This window comes from Rhinolophus ferrumequinum, chromosome 10 (genome assembly GCF_004115265.2).
Source record: "Rhinolophus ferrumequinum isolate MPI-CBG mRhiFer1 chromosome 10, mRhiFer1_v1.p, whole genome shotgun sequence".
Taxonomy (NCBI): domain Eukaryota; kingdom Metazoa; phylum Chordata; class Mammalia; order Chiroptera; family Rhinolophidae; genus Rhinolophus; species Rhinolophus ferrumequinum.
Genome location: NC_046293.1, coordinates 43787213 through 43813765, shown reverse-complemented (window position 1 = coordinate 43813765; position 26553 = coordinate 43787213). Strand labels below are relative to the sequence as shown.

The window sequence follows — 26553 nt, the reverse complement described above, 5'->3', positions numbered from 1 at the left end:
GTTTCTGTTAAGAAAAATCCTCATGTTTTGATTATGATTACCAACTTATTTTAAGGCTCTCATCAGGAAAAATTTTTAATTACTGTTGTCTATTTTTGTTTTAGAAATCATTTGTTCTAAAGTCTTAGTTTTTGTTTCAGTACTAAAGAGTAAACAATTCTTTTTAAGAAATTTTTTATGAGAATTTGGAAATAGAATATATCATGCCGATCAGGTTTTACCAAGGGATGTTGAAAATTAGTTGTATTATAGAAAATTGAATACATCCTCAAGAGAAAACTTTAGTTAACACATCTTATAACGGAATGTCCCGTGTACAGATTAATATAAAGTTTTATATTACATGGGTTACAGAACTATACGTGAAAAATAAAATATTATCATCAAGTTTTAAAATTCACAAACATCTTTTAAAAATGTTTATTAGTTCAGTCAAATACAATGTTCATTTAAATACTTCTCCATAACTGACTTTTATTTTAAAAAATTGCATATAAATACAAAGTAACAATGAGAAATATCACAGGAACAAATAGCTCCGTCATTTCTGACGTTTTGTGTGTGAACTATGTAACAAAGTAAAACAGGTCCCTTTGAAAAGTAGAGAATCTTTCAGGCTTTAAAATTTGATTATCTTTGATATAAAGAAATTCAAAGTCTTCATATAATAAAATGCCAGTCAGCTCTGAGAATACTAAATAGATTAGTTATCTGATCATAGGGAATTGTTTGAAATGATTAATATTAGCTAGGGCCAATGGATTTAACAAATATTTATTTTCCTTAAAGCAGAAATGACACTTAAATTGTTACCTAGGTACTTTGCCCTGAATACTCCTACCATGGAAAGATATTTAAACAATTTAGGTATAATTTAGAAGACTGGGTTACAAAATACCCATCATAGCTAAAGCTCCTTTCTTCTTCAGCAAACTGAAGAGTGTTACATACTTGTCCCCATAGTCTATGTGGGAATTGTAGAATTCTATAATTCTAAAAATAGGGTTTCTACCTGAATGATGTTAAAATTCACAGGGTTACAAATTTAGGAAGAGTTGAATAGAAGCATTAGAGCACAGATTAGGAACTACTAGCTAGTGGTCTGGCTTAGCACTAAGAATTAAAATAAAAATGTGAAACTATCACTTGAAGGACTGAACATTGTATTTACATTAATTATAAAACTTCAGGGTATCCACATTCAAAGATAGAGTTGCAAGTAAGGAAAGAGAGAGAGTGGCTGTGTCTTTCCTAGATAGGAGAACTCTGACAATAAATGACATTTTCTCATCAGCATGTTTCATGGTTTCATGACATTTTCTTTTAGATGGAATAAAGTTGTGTGACATGTATTGCTTGCATCAGGAACAAATTAAACTCACATCCCAACAAAGGATTTTATTAGTGTAAATTCATTGACTCTTTACAAGCGTATATGATAATTGCATTTAAAAGCAATCTAAGAAGGAATGTATTACATGGGAAATTGTCCAAATATTTTTATTCTACTTCATAGAAAATCTAGAACATAATCAAGCAACAGTCTTGTCTTAAGCGCAGAATGTAAAATAAAATTTACCTTCATTATGGATCACAAAACAAAACATTACACACTTTGTAAATTTTAGTATGAGTACTGCAATTAAGTACTTTTTCAATTTCCTTTCATTATTTAACCCACAAAATTAATTAGGATATATAGGAAATATAACATTACATTTTAAATACTTTTTTAAAATATACTTTTACTGGTGACTATTTTTACACATATTTATATTTAAAATAAAATATATAAACATTCCTTCATATATACATGAGCTATTTCAAAGAGTGGAAGTACCCTTTACAGATGTAAACATTTTTTAAAGAAATATTTACAAGAGAAGAAAATAATTTTCCCATCCAAAGACAAGGATTTCCAATATCTCTCTTATTCAACAGATATTCTTCTCATTTTGTCAGCTAATTCTTTTCTCATTTCAATATGTTTTTCTAAATTTTGCACTTCATGCGGAAGATTGATGTCCCAAATAGACAAGCAAGATTGTAACTCTAGAAAATGAAAAAAAAAAAAAATGAAATCATGTTTCAAAGATCTGCCATAAGGAATTTTTATTTGATTCCAATTTCATTAATTTATATTTAGTTACTTTGAACAAATGTATATATAAATACAGCTCCAAATAATATACTAAATTATTGCCACTTACAAGAAATTACATTTGGAAAATGTTTAAAATACATTCTAAAACTACTAAATTTCAAACAAGTGTGGAATTTTAATAACCTAACAGTTCCTTTTCTGAAAGAAATAAACCTTTTCCAAAAAACACTGTTCAAAATCAGGCCTCATATGGATACAGGTAAGATTCAAGGGAAAATACTCACATTTTGATTAACTTTTGACTAGTTCTAATTTTACAATGACTGATATTTCTACTTTGTCTGAAAAAAATAAATACTTAAAACTCCTAAATCACTGAAACTTAATTTTGAAGATTTATGTCTAAATTATTGGCACAATAAAAAAGCTACCAATTAAAAATGCTTAAAGTTTTATAGCATATGTAATATTTACTGTAAATGTATAAATCACATAATATATTACAATCATCCATATTGCATTATGTTTGAAATACAGTATCCTATTAAACATTACCTTTTTGGTGATGGGTACCTTCAATACTTTTCTGGGTATACCCCAAAACCAGCATGGCATTTTTAAGGCTTCCTTTACCAAACAAAAAAAAAGGAGTTTTCTGTTAAAATAATCTAATAAATAGGACCAAAAAAAGGACAATTCATACTTTAAGGCACAAAAACCTTGGAATTGAATTTACAATTTACTTTCTAAGAGACACCTCCGTTATATTAAATAAAAAGCCCTCGAAAAAGACCAGAAAGTTTTTAAAGTTAGAAAATGTATGATCTACTCCTTGCTATAATTCTTATTAATTGTATGAATCTGAGAAAGTAGCTTAACCTTTCTGCAAAACAGGTTTAATATTTATACACTACCCCTTCACCAAAGTTATAATGTTATATGAGATTATGTGTGTGAAAGTACTTTGGATATTATAAGGCATTAGTCAAATGTGAAGCATTTGTATGGGGAGTGGCATGAATGGATATACTGATACTCCGTCACAAAATCATAGTTCTTAAGTCTTTCATTAATTTATTTAACAAATATTCATCAAAAGTACTCTATAGACTAGGCCCTATGCTAGACCCTAGGAATCAAAGGATTAACAAACACTTGCACACCCAACCCACATAGAGTTTAGTTCTAATGAGGAGATTAGTTACTAAGTAGTAACTAAGTTAACTAAGCAAAAAATGAAACAGCACACAAGCAAAACCTTGAGGCAGGATGAAACATGGTATTAAGAGGGACTGAATGTTACTCTAAGCCAGGAAGAGCTGGCAGGAATGTGGAAAATAATGGAGATTAGAGAGGTGGCTGAAGCCAGATCATGTCCTACCTTGTAAATATGTTTAACTTTATTTTAAAAATTAAACCCACAGAAACCTCACTATAATGTCAGTAATGAACAATCATCTAGGTCCCAACATATGCACAAATTAAATTAGAGGGTAGAGGATATAACAACCTTGGTAGAATAAGACTAGAGAGATAATTCCATTTAATATTTCCTTTATCTTCGGGTAAAGAAAGAAGTCACTGGGGATGGGGGGGTTACAGATCAGGTGAGTAGGGAGGGTGTTCCAATACAATTATTTGTTTACTGGCTAAAAACTCCCTCACAGACAGTGCATTGTCGTGAAGCGAGAGCCATGAATTGTTGCCGAAAAGTTCAGGTCGTCTAAATTTTTCACGCAGCCTTTTCAGCATTTCCAAATAGTAAATTTGGTTAACTGTTTGTTCAGTTGGTACAAATTCATAATGAATAATCTGTCTGATATCAAAAAAGGTTAACAACATTGTTGCAACAAGTTCACGGACCTAACTGTCAGACTGTGTACATGAAAACTCAATGCTCCCATGGGGGGGAAAGAAAAGACTAGCGAGACAACCCACTATAGACCTACTACTCTGCTTGTGTGGACATGTATCCTGACAGTTACCAATCACTGGAAGCACCTAATTCTATTTCTTTCTGGGCAACTCTGATATCCATTCATGGAAATGAGGGAGGGTGAGAGAAACACTTGTCCCTCCTTAATATATTCTTGTAAAAGGAATTTACTATTTTCTTCACCCTGTTAAACATTTTACTATTTATTTGCTAAAACTCTAGTTTTGCAGATCTTACCCTCATAATGTTATTTTTGTGATCAACTTTGTATGTATATTATTTTTTAAACCAAATAATTAGTCAAAAGAAGACAACGAAATATGAATGTCTATGAAGAAAATGTATTTCAAGTACCATCATGACTTCATAACATTTAAATAGATAAGTAGGAGTAAGAAAAGACGTAAAAACTTGAATAAAACACCATGATTTGTCAATATTTGTAGATTGTGGAGTTCAGCATATCTTGCTACGAGAATATAAGTTTGTTTACAGAATGCAAAACCAAATAGGATTCTTTAACAAGGGTGGGAAGTTTAAACTATGATCAAAATAAACGTTTGCTTTAATTTCTTTGGTCAAAAAGTAAAAAATACTCAACATTATATATTTCCCATTTTTGCCTTAGGTATAAAGAAAAGAAGAGGAAGTCAGACTCAAATTAGTGTTCACTTGCAATAATCTGCTTCTCTCATGGGGCGGAAAGCATCTACTCCCTCCATTTGTTAAATGACCCTACTCAAAATTTAACCCAGTCTTATGTTTGAAGATACTTCTAAGACACTTCAAATGACATTGGAAAGTGAGGGGAAAACTTAAATTAAAAATAAATATATTTTTGCAGTCTTAAAGAACATGAAAAAAGAAAGATCCAAAGGAAAGAAACTTGCCTAACTGTGCTGTCATCATGACTCTAACAGAATCATACGAGTTGTGAATTATATGTATAATTCGCCGAGTTGAAAGATCAAGCAGTAAAACATAGCCCCCTCCAGTTCCTATCCAGAGTGCAGTGTTCTTCTGGAGGCAGAGAGTTTTCACTCTCCCAGAATAAGACATATTGTGTTTTGAATCCTTGTTTTCTTTTAACAATTCCTCCCTAAAACCATAAAGAAAGTATGCGTGAGTAATTTTTTCAACAATTATGGAACAAAACAGATATGCACACACGTATAATGTTTTAAATTATTTGAAGACATAACAGTTGACATTATAAGTCATTAAAACTGTACAAAACTCGATACAGAATGCCAAAGAGCCACATTTTTCTGTTTGAAGCATAAATTATCAAACGTAACACAATAGCCTCTTAACTTCAAGAACTTCTGAAATAAATAAGGATACAATTTTTAAAAACAACAAGCCTATGTAATCGAGTCTAAATAAATAAATAAATGTGCCCAATATGAAAGGAAAAGTTAGTTTCAAAAGATTTCCATGAAGTCTAAACGTTTCCAAAGAAAACAAATGGATGGACACGTACAGGGAAAAGATACCGACATAAACCACTGAATTTTTCCCTGAGCTAATGAATAAGTCATGACCAAAAAATGACACATCCAGAAATAAAAGAATGCTAATAATTTTGGAACTTCAGGAAGCAAGGGACCTTTCACCAGGCAGAACTGTCAGCAATTTTGAGCATAGAGCTCCTCGGTATCCAGAGTAAAACTATAAGAAGATTCTGGAAAGCAAACTTTGTAGTCTCATTTTATGGGTATAGTGTGTAATCTAAATGTTCCCCAGAGTAGTAAAAAACATACATACAGTAAAAACAAAACAGAACAAAAATAGAAAATAATGCGCATATAAGGTTGGCAATGGTCCTGCTTCCCAGCAGCGGCACACAAGAGACGTGCTGGATTTAAAAAGTTTGAGATTTGTCTCTAGCATGCTGTATCCAACTAAGAACTGAGCTCTCAGGCTAGTGTTTTGATCCTCCTTCCTTATTTAGTGCACTAGTCAGACCGGTAGGTTTTTTTTTTTCCCTTCATACTTTTATATCGTTTTGTGACTTTTTATCTTTAGAGCAGAGTATCCTTGGACCCATAGTCTAATTATAAGCAGCAATATTTAACACTATGACACTGCTAGATATATAGCCAGCGATGAATCCAGCACGGTCATTTTCAGTATAATTTACTATATTTTCGTTAGATAATATTCTTTGTAATACCTTGAAGACACCAAAAATATTATGTTCCTATTTTTTAAATTTTCCAAGATGAAATTTGCTGGCTACCGAAAGATGGTGCTGAAAAGCATTAACAATTGTTTTTGAGACAATTGTTTTTGAGGACTTCTTTTTTAAATTTCTATGTTGAAGTAATATAGGAAGAAAAAAACCATGCTTCCAGCCTGTGAAATTTGAAGTGTAAAGCCAGCTCTTATAGGCATAAAATAAAGAACAAATGCCATTGGACCTACTATCAACAATAACGTGTTGTACTCTTAAAAATTTGTTAAGAGGGTAGATATCAATGTGCTCTTTCCACAATTAAAAAAAAATTGAAAAGAACCAATGTATTTACCTTAAGAAGTGCACACAGTCTATTAGTTCGCAGAGTTTTTCAGTTTTCTTATCCCACACTTCCACAAATGGGTTATTTTTCTTAGCAATGTATAGAGCCGTGTCTACCACCACTGCAATGATGTTGGAATCACTAAAAGCTGCATAAGAAAACCTAGAGGGAGGGAAAAAGAATGTCACTACTATTCATTTTTCTTCTATTTCAACGTGTAATACAATCTTATATTAGTTCTTAATGCGTGGAAAAGATTAACACCATTTTGAAAAAGAAATAGGCTAGAGGATTGGCAGTTATTTCGTATTCTCCTCTAACTTGAACTGAATATATAATTTACTTTTAGTTTTGGTTACTTTGTATTTTTCCCTTGATAATAAAATAAAGATTACGACTAATGTTTATTTCTGGCTTTAATTTTAATTTCAGTTTCATCTGGTTCTTTACAGAATTTTATACTGCCCAAATATGCAAACTATCTTAATTTCTAAAAGAAATATCATCATAAAATCTGTAACTATATGATGCTGTGCTAAAATCCTTATTGTCAAGAACGCTTGGGAAATTAATGGTTATCCATCTCACCTACCTAGAATTATAAAACATTAGATGTTAAAATAAATTTTAGTGGCAATGTGTTTTAATATTAAAGCAAAGAGTATCTTTGCAGCAACACAAGCCAGTCAACTTATGAGGGGAAAAAACAAACAAACAACTACATCTTCCCAAAGGAAAATTACAAGCAGTTTTAAATATCCATCTTTCCAACTAGGACATTTGGCATTTTACATATTTTGCAAACAGATGGGCTACAATAGGCACCAACTGAATGGCAAAGTCCTAGTTAGGCTTTGTGGCTTAACTTAAATGTCAGCTCCCCTGAAATTCTTCCCTGACCTATCAAAATAGGTCAATCATTCCCTTTCCCCTACTAGTGTAGCTGTATTGTTACAGATTTTATTAAATATTAAATGGTATTTATTAGCATGTCCCTGACACTAGACCATAAATGTAATTGCTTAAGGACGAGGACCATGACTTTTCTACATACCCACAGTCCAGTAGAATCATCACAGATAAGTACCTGTGTATCTAGTCGATATATATATATATATATATATAGATAGATAGATATATAGATAGATATATATAAGTATCTGTCTAGAAACTGCCTTATTAACAAAGCCGGCAATTTGTTAAGTAGATGGACAGAAGGATGGATGGATGAATGAACTAACAGGAGAATGAACAAGTAAAAATGGTTAAAATTACATTTTCTAATAGATGACATGAAAATATCACAGGGTGTAACAATCTTTAGTATAGCCTAGGATAATAAGATGTTTTTCCTCCATCATTTCAATTCTGGCAAGGATAATGAAAATATGATATGTTGCCGTACCAGAGAGCCACTAAGTCTTAGATAATACCTTCCTAGGTTTTTCTATATTTAATAGAAAGAAGACTGTTCAAACTAGTACAAACATTGCCTAGAGTTTTATAATTCATAAAACCCTTTGGCCTGTTATCCCATTCGATCCTCAATATAAATCTTATAAACTATCATAAATCTCAATGTTTATAATTACAGAAAGAAAGTTTGCTAATGCTAAATAACTTGCTCAAGGCCATATGACTAACATGTTACAGAACGAGGACTCAAAACAAGTCCCGGTGGAAGTGTGTGGCTCCAGAGGCCACAGTCATCTTCACTCTCCATTATGCCTCTCAGTCCATTTGTGTAGACAATGATAAGGAGGATAATGATGATGAAGCAGCCCCTAATTACTGGTGTGATGTCTGCTTAGCAGGGGAGAGACGTAGGCAACAGGAGACACTTTTTGAGGAAAAAGGAAACATTTCCAAATGTCTGTCAAACCAGGTCCTAATCTCTTTGGGAGATGAACATCTCTAGGAGCCTGATATTCATCTGCATTCACTCGTGATCTCATCACAAGCTCTGTGAAAAAGAATTGTGACCCTTTCTTTATAAATATTTTCTAGCTTGTATAAATTGGTTAAAAGTAAAAATTGCCGATTGAGAAAAACTTCACCCAAATATTTACGACATGATTGGAAACAAATCTGTGCACAACATAAAAAAAAAAAATTCTCATCCACGCGAACTTAAAATATATAGCAGTGTGTCTGAACCCTGACTACACTTCAGAATCATCTGAGACCTGGAAAAAAAATACCGACACCTGGGCCCCATCTCAAGCTTAATTCATGTGATTTAATTGGTCTGAGGTGAATTTTAGGCATTGGATTATTTTCAGCTACCTGGTGGTTTCTAATGTATAGCCAATGAGAGATCCAGTAGGTCTAATATTATTATGAAAGCATTTTTGAAAATACGTTTATGAAAATGTGTGAGAGCTGTTGTGAAGGGAAATAACAGATGCAATGGAAAAACAAATCTAAGACAGCTAATCTGCTGATGGGATCAGAGACAGCCACTCAGAGGAAGTGACATTTGGACTGAACAGGCAGGGGGCACAGTAGTCATCCAGGCAGAGAAAACAACATGCAAGGCTGGGAGTGAAAGAGAGCAGACTGTCTTCAGGAACTGAGACAAAAGCTTAGCTAAAACACAGAGGTCAAGGAGGCTACAAAATATAAATCTAGAGAGGTAAGCAAGAACTAAATTATGAGGGACCTGGTAGACTATCTTAAGGAATTTTGACTTCATTCAAAAGACAACGGGATCCCACTGAAGGGTTTTAAGAAGGAAGAGTGACATCAGATTGATTTGCATCTTAGAAGAGTCCGTCTGTCCGCAGTGTTGAGAATAGATTGAAGGGAGCATAATCAGAGGTTAAGAACAGATCCTGTTAATATGGCAAGCAATGGTAGATGATAGGCTGGCCCATGAGAGCAGCAGTGGAGGCAGTGAGAACGACAAGGATTTGAGAGACAATTAGGAAGAGACTCAAGTGGATAAAGCGAGTAAAGGATAAAGGATCAAGGATACTCCCCAGTTTCTGCTCTTGGGCAATGAGATGGATATTGAAAAACTAGGATATTCCCTGAGATAAGGATTCATGACTCAAAACTAATCATCATCATCATTACCACCACCACTACCACCACCACCACCACCACCATCACCATCAATAATGACTGAGAACTTACCAAGTGCTAGGCATTAGGTTAAGCTCCTTGTATTAATTTTCTTATTTAGTCTTCCAAATAGCCCTTTGTGATAGAGTATATTACAATCTTCATGTTATAGGAGACTGAAGATTTGAGAAGTTCTTGCCCAAGTTCACATGCATTCTGTATTATGGCAAAGCCAATATTTGAACTATGATTTATACTATTATGTACTACCTTACACTTCTCACTGTGGAACGTAATACATAAGAACCAACTGCAATGATCTGTTTAAAATAGAGTAACTTTAAATATTGAAACAATAAATTGGGACAATGTTTATATTTTATTTTATTCTTGCTTGAAACTGGTATCACTAATTTTGCTGTAGAGGAGACCTCTATAATTATCAAATTGAAAGAGCACTTCTTTCCTGATACCTAAGTTTCCTATGTGTGTGTGTATATATATATATGTTGTGTGTGTGTATTTGTGTGTACATATATACATATATATGTATATATGTGTGTGTGTGTGTATATATATATATGTATATATACATATATATATATATATATATATATATATATATATATATATATATATATATTTTTTTTTTTTTAAAGGAGGGCGCAGCTCACAGTGGCCCACACAGTGCTTGAATGGGCAACCTTGGTGTTATTAGCACCACACTCTAACCAACTGAGCTAACCGGCCACCCTCCTACAATCAATTCTTGATGGAAAGTATCCAAAACACATACATAAAATCATAGATGAAGTAAAATACTGAGTTTATTGCCTTTCAAATTCCATTTGCTTTCTTTGATACAGAGATCATAAAATTGTTTAAAATTTAGATTGAGAAATATTACCAAGATTTTCATGGGTTTTCATACTTTATCCCAAATGTAATTAGGATGGGTAATTTTTTTATATGTCCCTCTGCTTTCTGGATTTTTCTAAGTTTTCTAGAATGAATGTTTAATTTTATAATAGAAAAATAAATTTTGTATTTTAAAAGACTTTCATTTGGGATTACCAACAGCATTATTGACATAATTATAATAAATATGAATAAAATGGTAAATTAGTTGCATGCAGGAATAACTTACAGCTGATTTGTCCTGGTCTCAATGAGTTTCTGAATAGTAAAATCATCAGAAAATGAGAAAATTTTTGTGCCACATCCTCCCCACATAATATTTTTTTCAGCTGAATTCATGGATTCACTCAAACACATCAGTGGTGTGCTGACATTTCCTATATTGAGTATCTTCAAAGGAGCAGCTCCTTTACACTTTGCCAAAAAGAGAAAACATTCAGTTAATTGAGTATCTATAGAATAAAACGTAAATTTTGAGCTTTCTAAAAACTGCTTTTCAATTTTATATGGTTAGAGGTATTAAAATAAAAATTCAGGATACATTTTTTTCAATGGACTTATAAAAACAGGATTCAATTCAAGTAGATTCAAATATTAGCCTATAACCAATCTCTTCACTTCATGCAAAAATTGCACAGGAAATAATGCAGGATTTATACTCCAATTCTCTGTCTCTCGTTAGATAATAAGCTTATTGATAACAAGGAGTATGAATGGGTAGAATATTGACTGAACAGATGAAACCACAGATGAATGGAAGGAGGGAGGAATAAATGCTTTAATGATAAATGAGAATCTGGAGAACAGCAAGTTAAAGGAGTTCTTCAAGGCTAAAGAAATACTTGGCGGCAAACCAGATTTAAAACAAGTTTCCTTTGTTTTTTCCACAATGTATTTATAAGGAATTCTCGACTTTGCTTATATAAAAATATAATTATTTACATTCCTAACATTATAAATCAGATCTTATTCATCATTTCATCATTAGTTCATTCATGTAAAACATACAATCAAATCAGCAAGTATTTATAAAGGATCTATTGTGTACAAGACTTTATGAAGCAATAAAAAGACAGAAAGCAGAATTTATGATCCTTGCTCTCAGGGTGTTTATAATCATTTAGAAGGCGGTGGGGATGAGCATACATAAACCAAAGAACTTAAAATAATTTTGATGGAGAACGCATTCAACTTTTACCTTAACAGCTTTATCTTCAAAAATCGCCAAGTTGCCATCAGCAGTTCCCACCAAAAGAAAATTTTTCTGCTTGCTAAAAGGAAAAATGTCAAAATTGTTACAAAAAGAATGCTTATCTTGGTCTTAACATTCCCCTCAGCTTGAGTAAATTTTGGATTGGTTTCTTGCTAACTATAGGCAGCTGACCTCCCTTTTCTTTACAGCATTTACTTTAGAAACTTAACAATTGTAAATTCTTTCACTGTCCATTTGAGATGTAAATCTTCTTCCAGCCTCTTGCCAGTTTTTTTTTTTTGAATATAGATCTATTTTATTTTTATTTATTTTATTATTTATTTTATTTTTTTTATTGGGGGAATTGGGGAACAGTGTGTTTCTCCAGGACCCATCAGCTCCAAGTTGTTGTCCTTCAATCTAGTTGTGGAGGGCACAGCTCAGCTTCAATCTTTAGTTGCAGGGGGCGCAGCCCACTATCCCATGTGGGAATTGAACCAGCAACCTTGTTGTTGAGAGCTCGTATTCTAACCAACTGAGCCATCCGGCCGCCCCTCCGGAAGCTCAGCGGCAGTTCCTTGTCTTCAATCTAGTTGACTGAGGGAATCGAACCGGCAACCCTGTCATTCAGGGCTCACGCTCTAACCAAGTGAGCCACCCGGCCACCCAGCCTCTTGGCAGTTTTACAACCGGGGTATGTCTTTCTCAAGAACCTGAGAGCTCTCCCGTAAAAATGTAATCAAGGAACATAGTGCTCCCAGTCTGTGGGAAGGAGGGTAGGAGCCTAACTTCAATAAGCACAATTAGCAAACACAGATGGCCTAATCACACTGACACCTGCCCCTCCCCCAATGCCCTCCAGTACTTTTCCACTATCTCATCCTAGCACTTAACCATTTTCCAGCTTTTTGTTTCAGCAGAGTTGAGTCCAGTCTTTCTTCCCCATTGCAATAGTCTTGAATAGTCTTCCTTGCCTATTTATCTCCATCTGATTAAATTTTTCTTTGACAACATCCAAACAATTTAAAGTGCAAAATTGCCAGTGGGGTTTATATTTCAGCTGCCAAAAACCATGGGCTTCACATTTTTGTCTAATATTTATTTTCCAATACTGATTTAAACCAGAGAAGCATAGGGGGTATAATCTTAATGGCTCCTGGAAATCATCCTGCCTCCAATATTATAGCAACCAACCTGTTTCTCAGTTATCTAAATGATGCCATCCTATCCCAAAGGAAGTTATCTGAATGGTATCATTTATCCTTTGGTATAAGAACCCTGCAACTAATAATGATTACGTTTTTTCATCTAACAATTTATGAATTCATTTATTGTTTTTTTTTCCAAGTTGGCAGTTTCATATGTTTTAGACTGGCACATGACAATCTATTGATCATTAGTATTCAAAGAAAGAATAAATAAGAAGTCATCTTTGAAGAAGCCCTGCAAAGGTAAGTTGAAGAGAGGAGTGGTAAAGAGATAGAGTCACAGCTGAGGTAAAACCAGCAGCAAGGCTGGTAGGCCTAAAGAAATGACTGACCTATTTTATAAATCCCTGCATTTGATCTGCATATAGGAAAATAACAAACATGTTTGTGGTCTCCCATAATTCCCTTTAATATATGCAAAGTTAAAAGAAAATGTTAAAAATGAGCAATCTTTGCTGATGCCATCATAATTTTTCACACAATTGAGTTATCTAAAAGTTATGAAATTTTACCCAATGGTCAAATCCATTACTGTACCTTTGCTTGGAAAAAGAACTGCAGCACAAGCAAGTAATCGAATCAGTCATCTTTTCAAGGGTATGTCTCTTTTTCCCGTCTTCAGTACTGATGACAAGGAGCATTCCAGACTGTGTGCCAGACACAATCCAGCTTTCCTTTTCAACAGGCAGATGCACCAAGGCTAGGCACAGTATCCTACTATCAGTAACTTCCTGTTAAGAAAATAAAAACACTCTAAAGGAATTGGTTCTAGCTTAAGTGACTAGAATTTGTACAGAATGAAAACAGTGTTGTCCACATACTTAACTCTTTTAATTACTTGCTTTTGATTTTAAAAAACAACACAATTTTATTTAATTTTTAACAATAAATGAATTATCTGACAAACAAGTTTTGCCTATCTAGAATGAACCTGAGACAAAACTTGAAAATTATTTACCATTATCATTTCAACTCCATCAAAGTAATATGAGAGGATTTTTCAACTTAAGAATAATGTTTAGACACCATATTGATTTCAAGGCAACAGTCAAAATATTAGATTGTTTTTTAAGTCTAGAAATTGATCTTATATTTGCCAATAAAATGTATTGATCCATCTTGTAGAAGCCATGCCCAGAGCTCCTCTATCAGTGAGGTGTACCCACCCCCAGCCGCTCTGGGTGTTGGCTACTAACAGCTCAGAGCTGTACCCTTCACCACAGACCTGCCGTCAGCTGATGGGAGCTAGCTTGCTCAAAGATGGCTGAGAGGCTAGGACAGCCCTGTCCTTGGGCAGACTGCAGCCAAGGACTGACTGATATGTGGGGATCAAAGACTGGCCCTCTTGCCTGGTAAAAAGATAAATCTACACTGCTATTCACAATCCAGAGTTTCTAATGGACAAAGATGGAGGCTAGACCTCCTTCCCTGATAAGTACATTTTTGCTGAGCTTCTTTCTTTGCTTTCTGGCTTCCTGTACTTCCTTGAAAATTTCTCTCTCCTTAAATTACTCATACAAGATTCTCCGTCTTGGGCTGTATTTAGAGGTCCTGACCTAACATACACATACACCATGATTTTCAAACAAAACACAGACTTTTAATTTCACGTTCTAACATACTCTGACAGAAGTACTCTAACATTGTTCTGACAGAAGCTGATTTAATACTCCCAAATTAGCTGTTATTTAATTTCTTTCTAAATAAATTTTTAACTGGTACATGCTTTAGAATAATCCATAAAGTAAGTTTTCTATAGTATCTCTAGTATAAAGAGTATTTGGATTTACCTCAGAAGTCTGTTTTTCAGTATTTAAGTCAAGATACAAGAGCTGTCCTTTGTCACGGTGGCCACAGCCCAGCCAGATTCGTGCATTCTTACCGTTATGATTTGTAGCAACCATGCACTCAACAATAAAGTTTTGAGGTATTGAAATATGTCTCATCAGACAGATTAACTCAGCTGAATTCAAAATGTCAAAAACCTGAGAAAGTTTAAAGATATCAAAACAACACACATCAAGTTAATACATGTCCTTTGGAAAGATCATATTCTTGTGCATAATGTAGAACTAAATGTTATAGCTCCAACAAAAAAAAAAAAACCTAACCTGTAGCTAAACTGTGACCCACCTGGAGCAACAAGATTAATAATACAAAAACTATGGATACAATTACATTAAAACAATACTTATTTTGAAACTGTGCATGATATATACTATTTTTTATATAAATAATATGTTTTGTAACTTGGAAAGAAAATCTCAAAAATGCCAGTGAAAGAAATTTGGCAGGATCAGGAGATATTCTTCACTCAATTTTATACTGCAGAGCCACATCATGTAGAAGAAAAATGGTTCAGTTAATAATACAACAGAACTTCTATCAGCTGAAGGGGAAAAAAAAAACACAAAAAACTCATTTTTGGTAGCAAAATTCACAAATCACCTCTTGATTCTGTTTTGTTTGTTTTTTTCCATTCAAGCACTAAAGAACTAGAGAGACAGTGTAGAGCCACTGTGAGGAAACAGAACCAGGAGTCAGAAAACTGGAATTACAGCCCGTGCTAGAGAAAGTTCCTTATTCTCTCATTACCTCATCTAACAAAGATGATGAGTTTACCCATCTTGCCTGGTATACACTGTATTTTAAACACTAATTAATCATGTCAAAATCTTAAAATGTCATGTCCTAAAACAACAAACAAACAAACAAAAAATTCAAGGTTTTTATGTAATCTATAAAATGCAGGTAAAGTATAATTGAAAATAAAAGGAAGAAAAAGTAAAACAATAATTAAACTATGGATATTTCACTGTGATAAACTTTTAAAAAGTTTGTGTGATTAAGACCAGTGGTAACCAAAACTGAAAAACAAGTAGGGTAAGTAGTCAAGATGATCATATAATTTTTGATAAAGTCAGTGTATACATCTTCAGCTATTTTTGAGTAGGAAATTTAAAGTTGAACAAAAAATTTTCAATGAGTTATTATACAACATCAAGAGTCTACGAAGTCTACAACATAAAGACAGCTTTATTTTGATCTATTAAAGTCTGTTTCAGTTTAAAACACAGTAAGAGTTCTATTTCTGGTAATATGGTAGAAGAGGTTATTTGGGGAAAACCTCCAGCTAAAAACAACTTAAAATGCTTAAGAGTTTTTTTTTTTTTTTTTAATATCTTAAAAACATTAAAGATCTGACAATACCATAGGGAATTATCAGGCCAAAAACATACACAAAAAAACAGAGAAGTCAGTTGAAAGCCAAATTTACCATGAAGGCATTTGTGTACTGAAAGCAAAACTGATGTGCGGTTTTGGATACCTCATGGGGCCAGTGAGAAATAAGTTTAAATCTGGGGCCTGCCCAAAAATGTGGAGAGTCTAATAAAATTCCTGTTCCCACAAAGGTGGGAACACAAAGAGCTGCATATTCAGAGTAAATGCAAACTTTCACAGGTACATGGAAAGTTGCCTTAGGAATTTACAGACAACGGGAAAGAGGGCAAAATAACCCTGAACAATTGTTATTCACAAGCTTACTCTCAAAAAAGACTTATAGACCAGATTTTCTTACCTAAGGGTGAGAGAGAGAGAGAGAAAGAGAGAGAAATCTCAAGCCAGGAACAGAGTTTAAAGCAATTTTCAGAAAGAAAATCCTGAAAAAGATGTGCATGACCTGTATGCAGAATTATAAAAACTTACTGAAAGACATTTAAAAAGACCTAAATAGACGCATGACCCACACTGAAGAATAAAAAACTTAATATTATAAGGATATAACCCTCCCCAAATTTTCTACATACTCAATCAATGAAGTCCAATCCAAAGCACAATAGAGTTTTTCATAAAAGTTGACAAAGTGATTTTAAAATTTATACGGAAAAACTAAACCTAAGAATAGCTAAAGCATTCTTAGAGGAGAAAAATAGTGAGGAAAAGAAACTATTATAAAGCCAAAGGAATTAAAACAGGGTAATATTACAGGAAGAATAGGTAAGTTGACCAATGGAAGAGAAAGTGGGTTGGTGGCTATGTGTATGTATCTTTGACAAATTATGGAGTGGATATGGAAAAAAAGTCAATGGGAGAAAAAGGAAGAAACTATTTAATAGGTGAAGCTGGAAAAATTGGTTATCTATAAGGAAAAAAGGAAATTGAATCCAGATAAAAACATCAATTCCTGAGGGATTAAGAATTTAAACATCAAAAGCAAAACCTTTAAACTTTTTGAAGAAACAATAGGTAAATGTTTTTGTGACTCTGGGAAAGATAAGGACTTCTTAAAATAGGACCCCAAAAGTAATAACCATATAAAGGATTGTTAAATTTATCTATAGTAAAATTAAGAAATTCTGTTCATCAAAGGCACGCTACAGGAAACGAAAAGGCAAACCACAAATTGGGAAAAGAAATTTGCAACATATATAACTGACAAAGGATCAGTATACCATATATAAAGAATCTCTTTTTCTTATTTCATTTGTACGCACGCATATAACCCAATAGAAAAATGAGGCATTTCTCAGGAAATGAAGAGAAATGGAGAGGAAACATATATATGACCAATGAACATATAAAAAGATGCTACTCCTTATTAGTAATGAGGAAAATGTAAATCAACACACAAGACTGAACATATATGGAAAAAATTAAGAAGTCAGATAGTACAAAAATATAGGGAAAAGACAAATAGCTACTTGTATAATATACAGGTGACGGAAGTGTTAGGCTGGTATGACTTCTTCAGAAAACAATTTGAATATTCATATATCCTATGATTCTGCAATTCAACTTCTAGATATATACTAAAAAGCAAGTCTCATGAAATCTGCACTGTTCATAATAGCCAAAAACGGGGGAAAATACCAATAGCCACAGACACAATCATGAGTAAATATGCTGTCGTGCCTTCAAACAGTGGAATGGAACAGCAGTGAAAATAATTAACAGCTCTGGTCAACAACCTGAGTGAAGCTCGCAAAGTAATGTTGGCAGAACAAGTGAAAAACCTCAGAACACTACATGATTATGATTCCATTTTAAATAAATAATGAATACAGGAAAACTGAACTGAATGGCAAAACCATAAAGAAAAGAAACGCAAGAATTATCACAAAAACCAGGAGAGTGGCTACATCTACAGGGAAAGGAGAGTGATGCAATCAGGAAGAGGCATATGGGGGCTTCTGAGGTGTTGGCAGTGTTCTTTGTGTGCCTGGGGTGGTGGAGGATATGGGAATTCTGCTTTGGAACTGTTCTAGGCTGTGTATGTGTTTATTTGTATGTTTGGGTATATACATATAAAAATTATGTGTGTGTGTGTGTGTGTGTGTGTGTGTGTGTGTATTTCATGTTCTGTACACAATACTAACAAATTTTGAGTATAATAATACCTGGGCAGAAGTAGGTCTTTCTTGAGGATTTTCTTTCAAACACCTTTTAATTAACGTCTCAACCATAGGCCATGGGGCACAACCATATTCTTTAACTGGATCTAAAATATTCAAAAACATATGCTACAACATTAGACAAATCAGAACAATTATTGTATTTCCTCTCAATGTATATGAGACAAGGTCCAGACATTGCAAGGTCCTCTCAAGGTCCAGACATTGCAAAGGAAACACTGATCTCTATAATCCTATTATTTATTATGAATCTACTTATCACAATGGCCAATTTTGTTTGCATTATCTCTACTAGAAACATCAAACAAGATTTCTTGACTTTTTATTGGATAAAAAGGACATTAATACCAACTGAATAAATAATACATTTTTATTCCATACCTGCATTTCAAATAGACTTTGAAAACACTTCTGTTCATGTAATAACTAGATTTTTATGGAAGTACTTTTTATTTTAATATTCACATAGGCAAGCTTTTAATCCTCATATCCCCCCAGTAAGTTTGTACACATTTGTTTTTTTTGTAAGAGGTATGCCATTCTTCTAGTTGCGGTAGAATAGTTAACAGGTAGAGAGACCTGTTAACTATCACTGGAAAGCTAGCTGGTAAAAGAAGGGCCATATTGTGTCTAAAGTTTAGCCACATGATAATAAATTCCCTTTTGCTGGGACTCTTTAAAGCCCCCCTCAAAGGAGATGGTTAAAGCTATACCCCTGTACCTGGTACATAATGTACACTCCAAAATATTTCTTAAATGAAAGAGAAAGCAGAAAATGTGAGAAATAGCTACATACATTCAAAAGAGTACTTTGTCGTGGGAACTGAAGTAATAGTCAAGGAATGAATGACAGAGTCCTAAAATTTCTTAAAAGCATGAGACAACCATTCAAAATAAGATTTGATCTCATTAATTATTAATTTACTAATTCTTACTAATATTTACTACTAAAAATTATTATTATAAATATTTCAAGCTTCCATTCATGTATAAGTTTTACTTCACTCCAAGAAAATGAAAACACTCCAGGCAAATGGGCACATACTAACTCTGAATGAGAACAGAAGTCACTAAACATGGAGTTTTAACAGCAATTTCCCTGAGGATTCACCTAAATATACACCAAATACACAAATATTAAAATTTGGGATTTTTTTAAAGCCTAAATCTGCTACCTTAAACATGAATTTTTTATTAACATGTCATAAGATTTAAGAATATTCATACACTAAACAAAAAATTATCATCTGTAAAATGAATTGCATATATTACTACAATTAAATAGCTTGAAAATGAAGCTGCTGATATATTTTTTAAATCTTTATTGTAGACAAACTTACCAGGTAATTTTCCTTGTATTGCTAATTCATCAAACTCATTTGGAAACTTCAAACCCTCTGCTATTCTACCTCCAGTTGTCAAAATGTCATAGAGTAGTAAACCAAATGAATAAACATCAGCCTGTTGGTTATAAATAACATTTCCTCTAGCAACTTCAGGTGCACGAAACCCTGAAAGTAAACAAATATGTTAATAAATATGCCCAAATCAGACCTCAGACACCCAAGGAGGAATATATTTAGGCATATAGGCTGATGAAGAGTCAAGAAGATGAATTCTAAACTAGGTCATGTCAGCTCTTTAAGGAGACAACTTGATCAAGTAATTAATACCTCTGTCCCAAGACATTTCACCCGAAGGTCGAACTTGAAGAATAAGGATAAATAGTCAATAATAAATTATTAAGTAATGTTTCATAATTAAAGAAATAAAACTTAATAGGGAAGAAAAGCCTACATCATGTTTCTCATTCCTAATAATAACTATTCCCAGTGCAGTGTTTCAAACAGAGGAGAGGTGAGAAAGAAGATTGCTAGATGTCATTTAAGTCACTTTAACCAGGCTAAAAGTCCAACGCCCTCATTATTTCAATAACTTGGGACTCTGTTCCTTCTACCCGACAGAAAAATAAAACAAATAAAAGCCCTCTTTCTTAGGTGTTAGTTCATGCCTGAAATTCTTTTAAAGGGAAATAAAACCTTTCATTCTACAATAAAGATAAATTGTTTTTAAATTCTTCAGAAAGAAAACAATTTCAACATTATTCATAATAGAAAAAAATATCAAGAATATGAAGAACTCTGAACATACAAGGAAATGGATTAAATAATGTATGCCATACAGTAACTTAAAAATAATTTTAAGATGATATGCTATATTATAAATAAAAATAAAATGTAAGATACCATTCCAAATAGACAGAAAATTTAACAAATATGTAGCAAAAATCAACTGAATTAATTTTCTTAGCTGTGATAATGGTATTGTAATTATGTAAACAAATATTCTTATTCTAAGGAAATACATACCAATGGGATCAGGGATAACATAGTATGATGTCTGCAACTTAATTTCAAAGACTTATAGTCACATACAAAAGAGCGAGAGAGAGAGAGAGTGAGAGAGAGAGAGAGAGAGGAAGAGAGAGAGAGAGAGAGAACAGGGTGGTATAAGTTAATAATCAGTGAATCCATGTGAATGATATATGGGTGTATATTGTACTATTCTTTCAACTTCTCTGTAGGCTTAAACATTTTCAAAATAAAAAGTTGATGTGAACGTGCCCAATTAAAGACAATAAAGAAATACACCCAAATGTAATAATGATTATTTCCCTGTGCTGAAATTATGGTAGCTTTTATTTTAATACATCCAACTTCTCTACAATAAACATTTATGATTGTTTAAATATACAGCCATAGTTTAAATATACAGCCAGGAAAACAAAACAAAGTATGAATGCATGGCATTCGAGGAATAAGTGACTGAATTTGGAAACAGTTCCGTGTGACAGAGAGCTTTCCAGCAAAAGATGAAGCTCAGCAGTCTTTCACCAGGCTGGAAAGTCAAGAAGAGTCAAAGGATGGAGGTGTCAAAGATGATCATGACAGACTCTACTACTCACTATTTAGACTCTCTAGTTAACATTTGCCATATTTGCTCACTCTCTTTCTCTCTCTGCACATACACCAAACAACACACACTCACTCTTATGATTTTCCCACATTGGTGTCTCTCTCCCTCTCTGTTTCTGTCTCTCTCTCACTCTGTCTCTCTCTGTGTGTGTATACACACATACCTACATACATATACGCATATACATATTATATAAAACATGTTATATGCCATATAAACTTATTATATATTTGACATATATAAAATTGCAGATATAGAATATTTCAGCCCTAAAGAAAATAAGCATTTCCTTAGAATAAGAACATTTGCCTACACAGCCATAACATCATTCTTAAACCCTAAGCTAAAGAATTGTGTAAATAATTAAGGTGGTTCTATAATAGATCTCTAAGACGTGTATCCTTATCACCGAGGATTTCCCTCAAACAGTAACTGCAAGTTCTTGTAAAGTTTTTGCCTTATATTTAATTGTACTTTTACCATAGAAGTAACAGAAAGAATAAACTTTCAAGCTATTCAGTGTATTCACCACTGAATTTAATTGGGGATGAAAATTAACACTTTTAATATCACCTGCCATTGGGAGAGACTAGCAATAGGAACATTCCCTGCATCTTTACAAAGGGACGATATTGCCACATAAGCTATGATCTAACATTGTGAATGACCTTCGGTGCTTGTGTATCATACTACCACACTGTATGCAAACCCTGTTTAGCATTGATGGGGCCTAGAAATGTTCAGTACTAACTGAAATCCTACTTGTACACTGTTGTATTGGGCTGTTTCAATTTATTTAAACACGTGTCACTCTACTTCTAGCTAAGATGGAATAACAGGGACTAGATTTTCCATCCTGCACAAAACAATGAAATAACCAGACAAAATATATGAAATACTGAACACCAAGAGCACAGGACAGTGATTCCTGAGAAAGAGCAAACAACCAAGGCGAGTGCTGTGAGTACCCCTCAGAGAGTTCCCAGCCCACAGTTTTTGGAAGGGGAACACAACAGAGTCTCCCCCAACTCCCACCACCCAAGTTGAGAAGACAAAGCAGAGTCCCAGAAAGAAAAGGTAGCCAGGTCTGCCAGGCACTGTGCTAAATACTTCATATGAATTTCTCATTTAATTTTCACGACAATCCCCTAGGATAAGTACTATTATTAGGTACTATTGCATAATGATAGAGAGAAGTTAGGGAATTCCTCCTGCCTCAGCTACTATGTGGTAGAGTAAGGATTCAGATGCAGACAGTCCGACTCTACAACCCATGTTTAGTGTGTTCCAGAGAGCTGATGGTTCAGTAAGACAAACTATCTCAGTATCTCCAAAATCCACTGCCGTGCCCAAAATGAGCACCACTGACAAATATTAAGTTAAAATCATTGACATGTTTTTTTAATTTGAATATAAGTCTAAACTCTATTCATATTTATTTATTCTCAGGTAACGCTTCCAACGTGTGGACAGATTGAGAGCCCCTGCTCCACACCTACTAACATAGAACTGTAAAGGGAGTCAGCCCCAGCAGATACAGTTTTCTAAAGCTCTACAAGTTATCTAATAGATAGCCAAAAATAGAAAAACACTTACCTAAATAGTCCTCCATCCTCCATCTATCATTTTGCCCACAACAAATTTCCTGCAGTCGTCTGAATAAGACTTTATATACCTTAGGACCTTTTGCCTGGAATGTCTCCTCCTGCTCTTTCTTTTTTCCTTTTTCTCAAGACTCCAGCTTATTTTCTAAAGATATAATTCCAGAATCACCTCTCTGAGGGAAATCCTGACATCTTATAGCTCAGTTAATCACTCCTTTGTGCTATCACTGTATCCTGAACTAGATCTATTGAAATCGACATAATGCTTTATGATGATTAGCTTACAGCCTTCTTTCTCTTGGCAGAATGTGCTGGAGGATAAAATTTACATTTATTCACACACATTCCCCCAAATTCACCACTTAGAGCAATTGATAACATACTTGGAGGAATTGCAATATACCAAGCCCTGTTTAATGAAGCTGATGTGGATTATTTCATTTTACCCTTTCAAAAACCCTTCAAGATAGGCATTATTTGTCTCATCACAATTTACAGAAATAAAAACTGAGCCCCCAAAAGTGAATCTTGAGGAATACCACAGAGCTATTAAGTAGTATCACCAGTATAGTATTTGGTAAATGTTCAATAAATTATTGCCAAATGCATTGAATAAAAAATAAGGATAATTTTCCCTTGGAGGATTAGTGTAACAATTGCAGTGTTAAAATTGGGAAAATATATTTCATTGTCTAAAAACTGTTTTTAGAAATAATTTTCAGATGAGCCTGCATTTTAACACATGCAATGAATCTATAAAGAAAACATCCATAAATCAAAACTATAAGAAACTTATGAAATAGGTCTGCTTATATATCACATGGTACACAGAAACATATATTTTCTTTCTTGTTTACTTTCAGAGAAGTCTGAGTACAACATGTTTCATATATCAGATGATAGTAAAAAACCTAAGACTGGCTTTTATTTACCCAAAGACTGTTGTATTTCTATGGATATTGGCAGAGTTGAAGCCATCAGTCAGCATCCATCTCAGTCAATAGTGCAACAGTCACAGGACACAGAATTAACTGTCACTCCCAACAGGATATAATACATCCAGTTGTCTGAGTTTAGGTTAAAGCTCTCCAAGTTATTTCAAGTTAAAAGTATCCATCCCATATTTGCCTTTCAAAATGTAGACAGACACTGCGCTGTGGTCCTTGCCAATAACTGATCGTTTCCACCTTGGCATTCCAGCTATGATGATACCTGGCCAGGAGCTCTGCTCTCAGGCTGCTTGGATTTGCATCTTGTACGACCTTTTGGACAGTTTCAATGGTCCAAAAGCTGTAGTTTCCTTATATGTACACCATGAATAGTAATAGGACCTATGCCAGAGGGTCATAAGGATTAAGTGAGATAATAAACCCACGCAAAAGGCTAAGCATGAAGTAGGTGCTTAGCCTACTTCATGCCACGCAAGGTGTTTTCCCATTACCATCTTCTCTAGACAACAATCATGCACCCACATGCACATGCACGCCCAATCACAGCACACAGTGCGTGAAAGCACCACAGGAGGGACTAGTAAAAAAATACACAAAAGTTTAACAAATATATAGTCTTGTGTTTCTCTAGACATTCCTAAGTTAAAAGTTATAATCTTAACAGGAAGACCCATTAGAAGGAAAAAACAAGGGGAAAATTAAAATCATATGAGAGGGAAGGATTTTCTTCTCAAACATAATTGCTTTGGGGAAGGAAAAGTTTGGTGATGGCGGCAGCAGTGGTAACAATTACTGTTAGTTAAAATTTGAGGCTGAGTTTAGCGTGTGTGGGATGATTAGAAGTGCTCTTACAATAATGAGTATAGTAATGATAGAGAAGTTCCAATGTAATTACAATGTACTAAGCAGCCTGGGGAGGAGAGGGCAGAACCGAAAGGATCAGGCTCTGGGTTTTTCTGTCATGATCTTTCTCCTTATTTATGTTACCACACATTGATACAGAAGATTGAAAGGAATCAGGAGCAAGTATGTGGCTTGGTATGAAGAATGAATTGGATATTGAACTTTAGACAGGATTAGACCCACACCAGCAAGTCAGATACTCAACATGAAGGGCTATGAGTTTGAACAGAATGGAACAGAGCTGGCTGCTTGCTGGTCCAGTGCCCTGAGGGAGGTGGCAGGCTTGAGCCCCGGAGCACAATCAACAGGGATGTGTTCTTCAGGTAGGTGGACAAAACTTCAACAGCAGGATTTTCACGCCATGAACAGAGTGATTGGGTTAGGGGATGGAGGGGGAACATATGGCAGGCCCCAGCTGAGTGGCCTGGCCCACTTTCGAGTCACAAGAGAACAACAAGCAGATCTTCCGAGAGAAGACCTCTGTCCTATGCCTACATTTTCTAGGTGGCAGTATATGAGGCCTGTGGAATTCTATCTTGAAGATTAGTCTTCCAAACCTGGACTTGACAATATTTGCTGTTCATGGCCCTGTCATTTTGGTTTGTTCATTTAGGCTTTTTGTTAAGAACTAAGGTGAGAGCGGCACAGGGTTAAGAAAAGACAGTAGCCAAGGGACCTGCAGCCTCAAGGACTGGGCACCTAATCGGGCCTACACATTAGCTTTTATCAGTTAGGTGAGGATAAAGCTCGTCAATCTCAAAATCTGTGAATCCTATACATCATAATAGGAAACTGAGTCAAGCCCATCACCCTTGCCTGCAGGCAGCTGAACCACAAGTCTCAGGATGTCTGTACTTCCCCAAGGGACAAAACCTATACCCATATGAATAGATGGCGAGCACACCATTGAATCTCTTCCCCTGCAGATTGTGGGAAGGAATGCAGCCACAGAGGCAGAGGGGAAAGTGGGGGGCTGTGCCCACCTCTATGAACCCCGTAGATTCTCGACTGTGCCTGGCTTGAGTTATCCACTCCCCGCTATCCCCCGTGGAGAATCTCACTCGTCATTGGCTGACCAGCCATCTTTCTGGGGCCAAACAGGGAGACACACGGTGCAAGCACAAAGGTGAAGCAAAGTCCCTGAAAGGATCCATCTCACAGACTCTCCTTTCTTCAGGGGCAGGTAAGAGGAGACAGATGGGTAGGCTGCTTCGTGGCAGTACTAAGGTTAAACATTTAAACCTCTTTAAGGACGTGCTAGAGTTGCACGTGATCTAGGAGAGAGACTACAGGATTTAAAGTCAAACAGCTCCGGAGTCAATTTCCATTTAGACTGAGTTCTTACCTTGGTCATGTCCTGTAGGACTTTGTGCAAGTTACATAATCTCTCTGAGCCTCAGCTTCCGCATTTTTACAGATGAGAAGATAAAAGTTAACTTTCAGCCCTGGCATGAGGATAACATACCATGTGTCTAAGGTACATGGCACTTAAAGTGGTACACAGCAGGTACTCAAGAGATGCTAATTATTCTATTGTTATTGAAAAACCCAGAGACACTCACAGCCAGAATATATACTTCGAAGTGTTTATGAGAAGGTACATTCTACTTCCAACATAGCTATGTAAAACAAAAGAGAAGACATGTATTTGGGGTGGGGGGAAAATAAAACCAGGCATTAGAAGCTGGGACCATCTGCTTATCTAAGTACATAAGGGCGGGTGGGGGGGAAAGGAGGAGGGAGGGCAGGGAGTAGGAAAC

At 34.7% G+C, this 26553-nt stretch overlaps 1 protein-coding gene across 1 annotated transcript in view; it reads right to left on the bottom strand.

The window, feature by feature from the left end:
- Positions 1-481: 481 nt before the first annotated feature.
- Positions 482-26553, bottom strand: part of LRRK2 (leucine rich repeat kinase 2) — a 124934-nt gene continuing 98862 nt past the window's right edge. The window contains exons 42-51 of the mRNA XM_033118152.1: positions 19701-19871; positions 18346-18446; positions 14737-14931; positions 13484-13677; positions 11745-11817; positions 10776-10960; positions 6572-6724; positions 4931-5139; positions 2660-2731; positions 482-2052 (exon numbers count right to left, since the gene is read on the bottom strand). Coding sequence (XP_032974043.1) covers positions 1931-2052; positions 2660-2731; positions 4931-5139; positions 6572-6724; positions 10776-10960; positions 11745-11817; positions 13484-13677; positions 14737-14931; positions 18346-18446; positions 19701-19871 — 1475 coding nt within the window. The 3' untranslated portion in view covers positions 482-1930. The remainder of the gene's footprint in view (positions 2053-2659; positions 2732-4930; positions 5140-6571; positions 6725-10775; positions 10961-11744; positions 11818-13483; positions 13678-14736; positions 14932-18345; positions 18447-19700; positions 19872-26553) is intronic.